This window comes from Anarrhichthys ocellatus, unplaced genomic scaffold, assembly GCF_004355925.1.
Source record: "Anarrhichthys ocellatus isolate YVR2014 unplaced genomic scaffold, GSC_Weel_1.0 scaffold28, whole genome shotgun sequence".
Classification (NCBI taxonomy): domain Eukaryota; kingdom Metazoa; phylum Chordata; class Actinopteri; order Perciformes; family Anarhichadidae; genus Anarrhichthys; species Anarrhichthys ocellatus.
Genome location: NW_022280058.1, coordinates 4,902,881 through 4,917,230, shown reverse-complemented (window position 1 = coordinate 4,917,230; position 14,350 = coordinate 4,902,881). Strand labels below are relative to the sequence as shown.

General features: G+C 41.8%; 1 protein-coding gene across 2 annotated transcripts in view; it reads right to left on the bottom strand.

Moving 5' to 3' along the window:
* Positions 1 to 8: 8 nt before the first annotated feature.
* fam13a (family with sequence similarity 13 member A) overlaps positions 9 to 14,350 on the bottom strand; it is a 52,447-nt gene continuing 38,105 nt past the window's right edge. Inside the window, exons 15-25 of one of the 2 annotated variants that reach the window (XM_031863392.1) lie at positions 11,774 to 11,924; positions 7,422 to 7,638; positions 7,196 to 7,337; positions 6,794 to 6,875; positions 6,498 to 6,703; positions 6,272 to 6,355; positions 5,541 to 5,636; positions 4,308 to 4,391; positions 2,675 to 2,871; positions 1,737 to 1,838; positions 9 to 1,622 (exon numbers count right to left, since the gene is read on the bottom strand). In XM_031863392.1, coding sequence (XP_031719252.1) covers positions 1,499 to 1,622; positions 1,737 to 1,838; positions 2,675 to 2,871; positions 4,308 to 4,391; positions 5,541 to 5,636; positions 6,272 to 6,355; positions 6,498 to 6,703; positions 6,794 to 6,875; positions 7,196 to 7,337; positions 7,422 to 7,638; positions 11,774 to 11,924 — 1,485 coding nt within the window. In that variant the 3' untranslated portion in view covers positions 9 to 1,498. The remainder of the gene's footprint in view (positions 1,623 to 1,736; positions 1,839 to 2,674; positions 2,872 to 4,307; positions 4,392 to 5,540; positions 5,637 to 6,271; positions 6,356 to 6,497; positions 6,704 to 6,793; positions 6,876 to 7,195; positions 7,338 to 7,421; positions 7,639 to 11,773; positions 11,925 to 14,350) is intronic. The other variant, XM_031863393.1, reaches the window with a different exon arrangement.

Below are 14,350 nucleotides of genomic sequence, written 5' to 3'. Positions count from 1 at the left end.
TTTTAAATAATTGATTGTTTAAATAATTTTTCAAACAAAATGTAAACCTCTCTAATGAGTTCCTGCTTTTCTCTGTCTTATATAATTGTAAACTAAATACTTTTGGCTCTTTGCCATTTTTCACTATTTCCTTACTTTATAAAACAAACTAAAGGTTGGTTAATCAAGAAAATAATTGGCAGATGAATAAATGAAAGTAATTGTTATTTGCAGCACTAAAATGGTTATTTACTGCACATTAATTTTTTTCACCTAAACATCTCCACATCAACGGAGACACTCGAAAGAAATCCACACCGCCCAAAAACTCTTTAAAAATATGATTTCATTCACATATACAAAATACAAATACAATTTATGTACTAAAATGTACACACTCAAAATTCATTTAAGCCTTGCCAGTGTTTACATTCAGTAAAAACGAAATTCACACTGATAAATCATCCATTTTGGAGAAGGAAAGGAAAAATGTACTCGCTCACAGAAATGTAAACATACACAAGTGATCCATATTTACAAAAGAACCAAACACGCTCTGAAGAGGACGAGAAGGAAACACACACCGCTGTAAAAAAACAGCTTTTAGCTGTCCTCCAGAGTCGCCTCACAAACGTTTGTCTATGTCTATCAATGTGAGCAAAAACATAACAGTGATTTCAAGACAAGAAATAGCTTATTTGACAGGAAGTAAATGGGGGGAAAAACATGTCAATATATAAAATATACAGTCAAATGCCTAAGTAGGTACCAGTGATCACAAAAATTATTTATAAGTAAGTAAAAGTAGGTGTTTTATTGAGTATGAACTATTTTGGTTTGTAGTTTGTACTCTGAGTCACTGTCTTTGGGTTGTATTGAAATTAAAAAACACTTCTTTTAGTGAGCAAATACTCGATTTAAAATTATTTCAGATATATGGTCAGAACGGAAATAAGAGAAAGCTATTAATTTACTGAATACTCTTAAGCTGATTGAAGTTAAACAAATACTAAAGTCTCCCTTACAAAAATACACATACATCTTGATCGCAAAAATCCTTCTTTCAAAATAGCAATAATTTCATATCTATTATTTTACTTACACGGTTTTTCTTTAAGACTTCTACAGCAAAGCGTCAGAAAAATAACTGATTTCCATTCCAATAAAAACATTCAAAAGGATAGAAATAAATTATGAGCAGTAAAAGTGTGATTCACTATATTTGCGTGCGTCTCGAGAAACGTCGTCTTATCAAGGTGAGGTGTTTGTTGGAAGGGAACTTCTCAGGTGAAGCAGGTGACTTTGTGACGCTTTGAATCCGTCACGAGTCGGCGACTCTCTGCGGGGTCCGGAGGGAAAACCCAGCTGAGCTCCACAGAACGGATTAACAGGCGAACAGTTTCCCCTGAGCCAGAAACACGAGCTGCACAGATGGCAGCGGGAAAATCAGATATTTTCAGGGTGAGATGTGTTTGATTGTCTCTCTGAAGTCCTTTTAGAGTCTTTTTATGTTGTTGTCTCAGATTAACTTAGTCGAGTCTCTTTTGCTGATGAGGACTTCCAGCAGCCGCAGTTTGGCTTTAACATGCTTGTATTCGTTGTACTCGTCTGCCAAAGGGGAGCGGTCCTCCTTCTGCACATTTCTATGGGAACAAGACAACAAACATTCAGAAATGGGAACGGTTCAACAGTGAAAAGTAAATTATGTGAATGTCTTTTAATTACGCCCTCTCCATTTCTCTTATGTAATCTTTTACCTTCCGTTTTGTCTGAAGAACTGGTCCTCAAACTCTTTCAGGTTCTTGCGGAGTCTCTTCTTCTCCTCTCGGGTCTCTTGGAGTTGCTCCACGAGTTCCTGCCTGTAGGAAAAAGAGTAGAAATATTTAAATATCTTGGACAAGAATATTTCAATTTGTTGAAGGGTTTATAAAGCAGTGGTGGAAGAAGCTCTCAAATCCTTTGCTAATGTGGAAATACTTGATTACAGGTTTAAAAAAAAAAGAAAAAAAAAAGCAAAGTACTACTTAAAAAGGACAGAACATTTATTTTGCTAAATATACTTAAATTATCAAAAGTAAAAGAACTCATCCTGCAAGTGATATATTATTATTTAAGACAATAATAGATTGTGAATACTGATGCATCAATGTGTAAGCAGTGTTTTACTCTGGGAGCTACTGGAGGAGGAGCTAGTTTTAACTTCTTAATATACAATTAGGTCAATTTCAGTGGTTCAACCTAGTGGTCAAGTCCGCTAAAGGGATCGCAAGACAAATCTGCATGGTTGTGAGATGATTGATATGGTAGAGAAGACGAAATAACAAAGTTCTGATACAAAACTCTGTAGTAATTTTGTGATTTTTTTCTCTAGTCTTTGCTTTTTCTGTCTGAAAATATTAATTTTGCTTCTACAATGTGTTTCATAAAATAATATATATATATTTTGTTTTTTTTACTGTAAATTCTTACTCTTAAAAGTAACTGGTAACTACAGCTGTCAAATAAATGTAATGGGATAAAAAGTACAATATTTGCCTCTGAAATGTTGAGGGATAGAAGTATAAAGTAGCATTAAATGGAAATAATGAAGTAAAGTGCCTCAAAATTGTACTTTAAATACATTCCTTGTGTAAACGTGCCATCACTGTTATGTGAGAACAGTCTTGAATGTCTTTTTTTTCTTCCAGTAACTTACATGGTGGCGGAGTGCAGGTTGGACAGCCTCATGTCCGTCATGCTCTTAGAGGCTGATAGTTCGTCCACAGGTGAAATGAAACCGTCCCCTTCCTCATCCATGTGGTCCAGGAAGCCGAGCACGCTAAGCTCCGGTCGGACGGTCATGGTGAACTGCGTCTTTGAGTCTCCCTCGTCCTCTGAGCCGTCCTCCTCCTCCTGCAGAAACATAAAGAGGTCATTCGGTGGCCGGGGGACATAAAGGCCAAGTCGTGCTGTGGCATCTAAAAAAAAAACGATGCTGTTGGCCGGCTTCCAGACTCAAACACCACAGTGCATGAGGGTCGTGCAGGGTTAGTCACCAGTGCTTATAAATCATCACGGTACAGCAGCACAATGCACTTCCATGGACCTCGATTGTGATCCATGTCGATATCCATTAGTATGTGTGGATGGAGTTAATGAAGGCAGTCAACTAGAATGCACACAGTCCACCGAGAACCAACCTAAAGTCCTGACGCAACTACAGCCAGCAAAATACGCAGAGCACAAAGATTTAGTTCTTGATTACCGTTTTCTTTTAAAAAGAATCATTGTGCTTTATTACAACGTGGGTCTTACTATTGTAGCTTTTACCATCATTTCTTATGGTTATCATAACATCAAAGTCATTACTGAGATCAGGGAACATGACACTAACTGTCAGATAATCAGTTGTAAACAAGGTCAAAAATGAATCTGGAATGTCTCAACGAGTAGTTTCCATTGCTTTAACTTATTGGATCTTACTTAACAGTGTTAGTAATATAAGATGGGATCATTTTACAATGTTTTTGTATGTAGATTATGTTGGTGACACGTAGGTGTTCAGGTGTTTCAACTGCAGGTGTGTTCTGTGCAGGCGTCATCTCAGCTGCACTGGTTATTGGGACAATAAATACACTGAACCACTTTGCAATCCTACTTGTTGCCGTTTGTTTTCCGTACAAACACAAATATGTGTATATATTTTTTTATCAAATCATAATTCTTCCAAATTAGGCAAACAATATTCCCATGCAACCACCGAAAATGGCAGAAGTACCCCCCGGGGAACAAATTCTCGTGGTTAGGAATCAGTGGTCTAAACAACCTTTTTGGGTTTATAATATTGGTTAATGAACCCTCATTCACAGCTCTCTGTGACGAATGTTTTGGTAAACAGGTATCCTGGGTCATACATTTTAGTTTTCTTTTTCAAATTACGTTTGACTGACTAGGAGGTTTGTTTCAATTCTGTCTGACTGCTCATGTATCTTGCCCCATCAGACTTCTTTTAAACTATCGTGTGTAACTAGATCTCAGCAGATATTATCACTAGTAGAAATGATGGCCAAAACTGTAAAAATAAGACCCCAGGTTGTAATAAACCAGAATAATCCTTTAAAACACAACATGTACTGCTCAAAAATCACAGGGCAGTTCAAACAACAGTTCCAGGCAGCTACTGATTCAACGTCTCTACAGGAGCTGGTGACAGGAAACAGGCAACCGCCCAATCAACAGGCAGCAATCAGGTTCATTAGAGGGGTGAATGGTTGAGTTATATGAGGGGTAGGAGGGAGGCGGGGCATTGGAGCTGGCGGCTGATTGTTCAAGCAGCAGCAGCTCTTCACCTTGATATCATCGAAGAAGAGTGCGGTTTCGCCCTCGATAATGGGCTGAAGGAGGGGACCTCTGCGCTTGCTGGAAGGAGAGCCCTGTGGTGACGGTTAAGAAGGAGGCGTTAACCACGCTGAGACGCTCGCGCTGGTGTTTGCAGCAAGGCCGTGAGAAAACGCCATGCGTCCTTCATGTTTTTACCAAACTCTATGTCTAAATCACCACTTTATTTTCCATAGGAGGTCCAAATGACAATAATTCGAATTAGTCTTCACAAACAGCGCCTTCAATATGTGCCAGGATTCAGGGTTAGTGAACGTATTTAGGGTCGCAACCACTTCTAACACCACGATTCTCTCTGTGTGAACCACTTCAAGATCCAAATACCACAACAGCTCAGCTGCTTATTTCTTGTGTGAAAGTAAAATAAAATGAACATGACATTTTTTACTTTTTTTTTTTTTCAATAGGCAGGAAAAAAACATATTTTTACCATGTTTGTGCCTCTGTACATTTGATTGAGTAGATTGACTTTTTGAGAGTAAACTCCAGAGTTACCTTTCTTTTTTATAGTATTTATTTTAGGTAAAAAAAGAGACAAAAAAAGAGGAGCTTGTGGGGTTAAAAGATGGAAAATTGTTCCAGTATAATAAAAATGCTGTCAGTGGTCCCAATTTGCAGGATGGGGATTAAAGGTAGTGCATTATATAACAGATATATATATATATATATATATATATATATATATATAATGATAATCATATCTTATATAATAGAACTAGTTATTAAATTGTTGAGTAAACAAACAACACTCATCTATATTTTATGCAACTATTAATGCAACAGAGTAGCATTAACAACACTAAGTGTAGTTTCTTAGAGCAAACAAGTCCTCATATCATAGTAAAGTTGAATGTTTTTATAGAGTCTGACCCTCTCCTGCACTCAGCTGTTCATGATGTCATTTCCTGTGAACTCAATCCGCCACCTATGAGCTGCTTTACGAACCGAGGGATTCAATGAGCTGCCAAAGCTGGACTTAGAAAGGTGGATAACACGTCTGCAGCACGGCTGCCACCAGTTCCCACAGCCGGCACCGAAGCCAACATGAGCTGGGATTAAAGTGTCTACAGATGCTTTGACAATGGGGTGATCTTTGCCGCTCGCTCGTCAAAGAGCCGCAGGACAAATGGGCTACTGTGGAGAACAAGAAAGAAAAGGAAGGGAGGTTAAGATGTGGTACTTACAATGACGGGGATGGTCGAGGCTCTGCACAGGATCTGCTTCACCAGACGATATCTGTCGTACAGGGGCTTCATGATTTGCCTCTCGCTCTTGGTGACCTGAAGCAGCAAAGGAGAGGGACACCTTGTTAGCCCAGCATTCGCTTCTCTCTGTCCTACTCTAACTAATTAGCTACAGCATTAAACATAACACAAAATGACAAGCTAACCCAGACGGCGAACAACTCCTCAGCCTGTTCTCCAGAGCGTGAAGGTCGTTAACCACAAACCACCGAGGAACAACACAGCGTGAGGAGGTGACAGAAAGGCCAGCTGCACTTCCTGATATACAACAAAACTAGCAGGGATTAGACGCCACAATTATTCCAATTGGATTTCGGTCTGACATCAAAAAAAAAAAAAAAAAGTGTGTCAGCTTCTTTACAGTTCAGTTTTTACAGCTTCATTTGTCCCGTAAATGTGGTTGAAGCTCCTGTGACTAACAGCACAAGTTGTGACCAATAAAGATATAAAAGGAACAAAAAGAATAATATCCATCCCTCATTTATAGAGAACAGACACACACTGTGAAAGCTAATCATGACGAACGCGCTCTGGCTTGAGACATTATTCACCCTTGACTTGCAATCTGGGTCACGATGAAGTGGTAAACAAGCTTTTCTCATGGCTGGCAGGAGATTTGATATACAGTTTGGTTTGTGTCTGTGCGTTTGTGTATTCAAAGGAGGACTTACTGGTCGACCGTGTATGCCCTCGTAGTAGAGAAGAGCTTTCTGAAGGGCGACTTTCTCCGCTCCGATCTGCTCCCGTGTCATATCCTGTCAGCCGGGAACATGAATTGAAACATCAGAACCTGATCTGGATTCACTCTGTGTACGCCTGCTTTTAAATTTGTCGAATATATCTGTATTTTGTTTATTTTGTTGTCCTTGTGAGAGTGTATCGCGGTCACGGTCTAACCTTGATGTCCTCTGGACGGCTCACTTCCTCTCTCTTCTCCTGCAGCTTCTTCAAAATCGTCTCCAGGCTGCTTTCCACCGGAGGCTTCGGCACTTTCTCCTGCTGGGGTTTCTTCTCCAGCTGAGAGCCGAAGCTTTTGGGCAGCGTGTTGCTGCGCTGGCGGGTCAGAGGCGGCAGGTCTTCCTCCGACTTCATCAGCTTGCTTTCTGTTGAGGATAGGGGCAGGAGAATATTAATGAGCTTTGATTTGAGTTTCATCCCACTACAGTGTAGGGCTTTTCGTGTCTTTGTCTTACCTTTTAGCTCCTTACGAAGCTTAGACAGTTCATTGACCCATCTCATAACCTCTGGGTTTCCAGCTTTATCACTGTGGGAGGGCTGGATGGAAAAAAGCAAAAAAAAGCAAAAGAACTGATGAGAACAGATTCTCTTTCACAATGAAGCAGCAGTAGCTCTAATTACTGTTCAGGTGACGTAACTATATTGACAATAAATCTCAAGTAGAGCTCTTTGTGGTATTATTAGCCTTTTTATGAGGCAATTTTTAAAAAAAAAACAGTCACAGACCTTAATTCTCTATTTATAATCAATTTCAACGAGTCATAGGAGTCTCCTCGGATAGTCAAAGCCCTTGTTAAAGGTTTGTAAAAATGAGATTTTCTTATTTTCTATGTGATAAATGAAACCCTTGGACCTACCCTGTATTTACGCTCCTCTTCAAACCTCTCCTCAAACCTGTGGATCTTCTTCCTCAGCACATGGATCCTCTTTGTGAGCTGAGCGGACGTCAACTCCTCTTTCTCATCGTCGCAGGAGCCAAGAGACGAACTCCGTCTGCGACTGCAGAGATGCAATAATGTTAATTTCACCGACAGCTCCGTCCTACTTGCCTCTACACGAAAGAACATGCGCCAAGTGTTTTACCTGGCAAACGAGTGTGTGTTGGGCGGCGAGGGAGGCACTTCAGTGTCGTCCAGGTACTGCTGGCACTGTCCGTGGGCATAGAAGCGAGGTGACAGCATCGGGTCGCTGTCCTCTTCCAGGAGCTGGCGGATCAGGCGCCCCCCAGCGTGAGGAGACAGTCGGGCTTCCTCACGGTCCATGCTCTCCCTCTGCATTTGCGAGTGCGCTGGGATCGGCTCTGACGAACACAAAAACAAACAGGCTTTGTGTTAAAATGTGCCACTTTGATTGCTCTGCTGTCAAAGAGAGGATGCAAACACAACATACTTCACTGATTTTGGAAAGCAGATTTATCATATTATGCCCAAAAGCTCTGTAGCTACAGAATAACAGAATAAAACATGGTCTCAAAAGCATTTTATGAACTCTAAGTCAAGTATCATATCTGCTTATTGAATCAGAGTCATTTTAAATCCGTTATAACTAGTTACAAATGAAATGTAAGAACTAAAACTCATAAGGTTGAGCTACAACAACAAAAACTGCCAAATAGATAATGTATTTGCTGTTTTTAAATACCTGATTATGTTCACAAATGGCTTGATTTGTCCGACCAAGAGTCTCAAACACAAAGCTATGAATTCTTTATCACATGAGACAAAGACAAGCAGAAAAATCCACACAGTTGAGAAGCTGAAATTAGTAATGTCTGATTTTCTTGCTTGAAATTTTTTTTTGCTAATTAAGGAATCAAATAATTGTTGCAGCTCTAATCTAGATTGCTCTTTGCCAACAGTGGAAAATGTGTTTAAAGGAAAGGAGGGTATTTTCCTTCCTGCTATAACCCTGTTTTAAGACTAAGTAACATACAAGATGGCTCAAAATGTTCTGAGAAGGTCCAACAATATGTTCATTTTCCAAAGATCAGCACTTATTCTCTTCCAATACACTATAAGCTCATTTCTTTCCCTGCTAAAATCTTTTTGGACCCTATCTGGCGACGTGAAAGTCACTGGACATGATGATGCTGCTCTCTCTAAAACCGTGAAGGGACAAAAAAAAAACTTCCTCTGGGCCTCGATGGTCACAGATGTTGTTTTGAAACTGCGGGTGAGACACGCCCACCCTCCCTCTCTCCGTTCATCCCCTGGTCCCAGTCTTCACTCAGGTAATAATTATGTCTGGTGAAAATAGCCACGCAGATACCCCTGACAATCCCCAGGCTATTAATAATGCCTGGCTCTCTGTGGGATAATGTCAGGACGCGACCCCTGTTGAGAGGTACAGTGATGAGTTAGTGTTTTAGTTTCCACTCTGCATGGTGAGAGATAAACTTCGTCAGCATCTGTACGAGCTTTCATGAGAAAAAGACTAGACTGGGAAATATCACAGCTCTCTGTTATAATAAGAAGGGGAAAACTCTGTGGAAACTATATCAAAACATGAAACTCAGCAGGAACAATAATGTAGATTTCGTGGAAAAGGTGGGACCTGTAACATCAGGTATCAAGAGACTCTAGAAATATACATATAAATTCAAAAGTGTCAGAAAACACACGAGAAAATATGTATGGACAGTCTAAAACTGCACATCATTTATTTTTCTTAGCTTGGGTGAGTTGGGCCGTGCGAGAAGCAACTTGGCTCAAATTCCAGCTCTGGTCCCGCGGGTCCTCCTGTAGTTTTAGGTACGTGCAGTTTACAAAGTAGCAACTCTCTGGCATGTTAGCGCTCGCTCACAGCGGCAGGCGAAACTCTAAATCACACAGAATGTCTTCGTTTGAGGTCTATTATCTGGCTCAGAGTGCAGAGCGGTGTAGCTGGTCACTGAGGCTCCATGGCATTTGAAATTAATCCTTTAAATCAACCGCTCGCTGATGGTTCAGGATTAACTAGACTAATGAAACAAAAAACATGCCAGTTTGCCATTTCACTAAAGGTTGCTGTGTGTGTGTGTGTGTGTGTGTGTGTGTGTGTGTGTGACGCTCGCCACAATGTTCCAGATCATTCAAGCATATTGCCATGCCATGGAAAAGGTCATTCAGACATCTTTGTGTTTCTTTCTTTCTCTCTGGAGGTGATGTAACACAACACTTACCATCACAACAACTTGGATGAAAAATGGTTTTGAAATCAAGGAAAGGGGTGTTAAAGAACGGAGAATCTAGAAGAAGAAAAGAGGGAAGAAGTAAAGGACAAGATGAAGGAATGAAAGCAAAGAAAGGACCAGCATGCACCCTTCTTGCTGCAGTTAATATGGGAAATCAAAATAACAAACCTCTCCCTAAACCTTAATTAACGAGACACATGAGCTACAGATTCTTGTCTCTTCCTGTTGAAATGCCTGTTAACATCTTTCCACAATCGCTGGCAGACAGACAAGGACAGAGCAGCGGTAAATATCAGGTCATCATGACAGGCGCTGGCACAAAGTGTACTGGGACAAAGGCCTCACACCATTGCCTAATGGACTCACCCACCCGCAAGCCCATTTGTACTGTATTGCATTGTTCTGTACAGTAAGTACACATCCCCTAACAGAACCATTACACAGCTTTATTAACCGTTTATTCAGGCTGGCTCGTTTTGCCACAACATAAATCCCTCTTTGGTTCTCCTTCGTGAAGAATAAACATGCCAGCAACACAGAAAAAAAAAAAAAAAAAAAAAAGTTAAAACTTTGCACAATACATTTTACACAATTGCAGTTGGTGCAAATAGCAAGCCCTCCTCGCCCTCATGCTTCACAGGACCTGATCCGTTTGCCATCTCATGCACCTAAAGGAGAAGCTGTATGTATGAACAGCCTGTCACAGCCAATCATGCAGGCTCACTCTGGCGCCCTCGCTGCCACAAACTCAGCTATGCATTCAGGACAGAATGTACAGGAAGGAGATTCAACAAGAGGCAAAAAGACAAAACTAAAAAAAACAACAGGCAAGTGATCTACTACAAAATGTCTTCATAATATCAGCGCAAAATACAGCCATCTGGATTATAAATGCCCTGAAGAAACTGCGCAAAGCTGCCCTCTACTACGTCCTCCTTCAAGCTAATTTAATTTTTTATTTCCAAGCAAGCACAATGAGGGACACCGTGCACAGACTCAAGAGAGCTTAACCAACTAACACCACACTTTTGTACGGTACCGATTCAACAGTTAGTTGGCTCAGGCACAATATTTATTTACTTGACATGCTCGTGCTGCACAGCAACAACAACAACAACAGCAAGCTCTCACAGACCTCTGTTGTTTTTCACGTATCACATTTGGCCACTAGAGAGCTCCACGAAACATGCAAGCTCCAACCATGAGGCTGGTAAAGTTGAGAGATTTATTTATTTTTTTTTCTCCGACTGCCACATCAGACAGGAAACAGTGGAGGTGGTAAGTGGGAGTAAAGACCAACGTTTGCAGCGGAGAGATGTTAAACCATGTGCCAACATGCCCTTTAACTGTATGTCACTGTAAGACATGGACCTGTTGGCTATCATTCCAGTGGCTGCTCAACGCAGATACCTCCACCCCACCTCCGCCGTGTCGCAACGTCCGAGCTAAACAATCATTATTCTCAGTGCACTAGTGCAATCGCGCACGATTTCCTTTCTGCACAAACGCCAACACCTCTGCATAAATAAACACGGTAATAACATGCATACAAAAGCTGCTGTTGAATGCCAAATCACCATCACAAATTCCTGGAGTGACAGAGCAAACATGCACTATGTCAAATTTAAACAGACAAATAAAATGAAACTTGGATAAGTAAACTCTCCGAATGCAAGCCACGTTTCTACAGACGGCCATCTGGTATACTGTTATCACCAATCAACTTCCCATTTAATGATTGATTTCTGACTGGGAATTACAGCAGCAGCAGCAGTCTGGAAACATTTCAGTGAAAGAAATTCCCAACTAACTGAGACATCCTGGTAAAAAAAAAAAAAAAATAAAAACACTGTTTGCTCTTTAAATACAAACACAAGAGGAGCTCTAAACTTTCAAAACCTTCATATTTTCTCTTGAAAGATGAATTCAAGATTCACATGTGGTCTAATTCAACAGCAACAACTCAACAAACTGTCTGCAGCACTGCCTTATCTCCCCAGCCAGGCAAACAAGCACGTCTCCAGTGTGTTTCTCCGCCAGATATAGGTTGCTAGAGGACTTAAGCAGGAGGAGGAGGAGAGGCAGCAGGAGGTGTGCAGCTGCTACCCAGACACCCATGTGCAGAGCTGGGGTCGTCCGAGCATGTTTGTGTGAAACGGTGTGTATTGCAAACAGCATTGAGCCTATTTAGAAGTAAAGTATCACATGCGAGAGAAGCAATCTACGCGTGTAAACGACAGCTGGACGGCCCTAAAGCAATTACCTCCCCAGTTGTTTTCCTCGGTGAGCGCTGTCAGGTCCAGCCGAGGCACGTCCTCGCAGCTCTCGCGGTCCGGGTCCGAGCCTCGCACCTCTCCGCCGGCCCTCCCCGTGTCACAAGTGACGGGCGACTCCTGGATCTTCATCCTGAACGTCTGCACAACCATGAGAGAAAAAGGTTGGAAATACAAAAGAGCGCTCAACGACGGGTGACCAGCCTTGTGAAACAACACTCTTTAAGTTGAGCGAAACACACACACTCCCACGGACCGGCCCAGCCCTGAGACAGGGGGCTGGGCCCTGCTCCCGATTGGCTGCTACTGTGGCGAAAACATTCGCCCATCTGTCTTTGACTGCGTGTGCGTGTGTGTACGTGTGTATGTGTGCGTGTGCGTGTGTGTCTGAGAGGAGGGACGGTTTGGCTCCGCCTCGTCTTCCACCCATTGGAATCCTTCACCCCTCCCTCTCTCCCCCCCCTCCCTCTCTTATTCTCTCTACAGTTGTCCTCCATGCTTTCTCTCCTCCCTGACATGTGCATGTATTCCCCACACTAGCGCTGCTCTGGACTTGTTTGTTTCACAGCAGCAAGAGCAGAGGGGAGGGGTAGAAGGGAAGGGAGGAGAAGGAAGGACAAAAAAAACAACAACTGCAAACAACTCGTGAGCCAGCACACGTAGCCTGACAAGGTGATTCTTTCCCTCTCTCTCCCTTTCTGTCTCTCTCTGCAGACAAACAAACTACGCTTCCTCCTCCAGCACCTCATTACTTCCTCCCACTGCTCACCCATCATCATCCACCAGCGTCTTCTCCTCTCTTTCCTTCCCTCTCAAACTTTCTCAAACTCCACGTTGCTTAACATCAAAGCAGTGTGATCAAATTCTACTAGCGTATAATGGTAAAATACAAGCCACTCAGCAGGTCATAAATTTAAGAAGGTGTCCGTGGATCACTTAAGCATTAATCTCTGTGGGGTCCCATTTCCTCTGCCTGGGCGTGGGATCAAGCTATTTTTAGGAAGAACAGATCAAGGCACACTGCCGCCAGACCTCACGAAATGCCACAGACAAGCGGCTTACTGGAAGGGGTGCACTTGAATCTGGTCAGCCCTTGTTTTTGTTTTGTTTTTTTGTTCATGAAACTAAGTAGTAGTTGTTGTTGTTGGCAGTTCCATGTAAGATTAGTGGTCAGCAGCATAATTAGTCTCAGGTGTGCGTGTGTGTGCTCTCGTGCTGAAGTGAGTTCTCACATCTCCTCGTTTGTAACAGGAGCAATAACTTTGATGCAATGAGAATCGTTAGTGGCATTAGTGTAAAGAACATGCAGACTGTGATCAACAATAGCAAACATGTCCCCTAAGTAGCTCTCACTGTCACCGTTCCTCAGCGCCTCCATGAATAAGTACATACTGCACCGGCTCACTCAATCAACATTCAAGGTCCTTTAATCACAGATCCACATACACATTCCTCGAAATAACATGAAGAGCAATGATGTTCAGTTGTATCAGCTTCTAGGCCCAGTGTGCACACAAACAAATCACCAGTCTAACAAACAGAAGAAACTATACTGTTTTCAAGATCAATAAAGATCTTTTGTGCTCAAGTAGCACCTTGTTTTTGAATGAATCAAGAACAATCCACATGAGTGAATTACAGCGTTACGTATGCAGATTAACAGATATGTATAGACTTGTCATTACATCCTGGTTTATTAACATAACAGCAGTCTGTTCTCAAGTGACTTGTATCAATCACAAAGTTTTTGATCAAAGAAGAACTTTGTTGGTAATTAGCCGCTTGCGTCTGCTTAGTTCTAAACTCGTTGCTTGTTAACTAAAGTACTTCATGTGGCTTCTTGTTAAGCGCTACCGTCACGCATTTAAAGTGTGGACTCATTAGGCTTTGAAACAGAGGAGACCATCGGGTGAATGTTGTGTTATTATGAGTGTCAGAGGTAAGAGATTATATCGTCACAGTTATATTGTCTGCTTTTGAGACTTCAAAAGCAGACGAAAAGTTTCTTCAGCAAGCTGCACTTTTGCTGTCAAATCCTTTTATATGCAAATGACTATGGACATGTTTTTTTTAGGCTGCAAACTAAATGATATGATCGTACTGTGATGAAACACATCAATGCTGGTGTTAGCGTTGACATTGTTTTTCTCGCAACCACTGTGTAGTATTATAATCAGAGGAAATTATGCAGTGAGTGCATTTAGGAGGTGAATTTACACTTTAAAGGTAGCTTGATAAAAGACTTGATGACTTGAGTTGATGATTAATTGGTCCAGCTTGTTTTAACTGATTAATCAATCTCTGAATCACTGGCATCAGTGTAGAGAGAGTACAATGTAAACCCCCCTTCAAGATGTTCTGAGGAGTAACACTGTGGATTAACAGCAGCACAGATGTTACAGGTCGGCATGGTCCCGCTGTGTTCAAATAACATTCAGATGCACGTTCCCCAGGAACATCAGCCAATGTGTTCGGTGACACACACTGGAGCCACGATTACATCATCACGAGAGGTCCAGCTGGTGCAAAGCAGGGGTGAGATAGTGTCTGTGTGTGTGTGGGGGGGG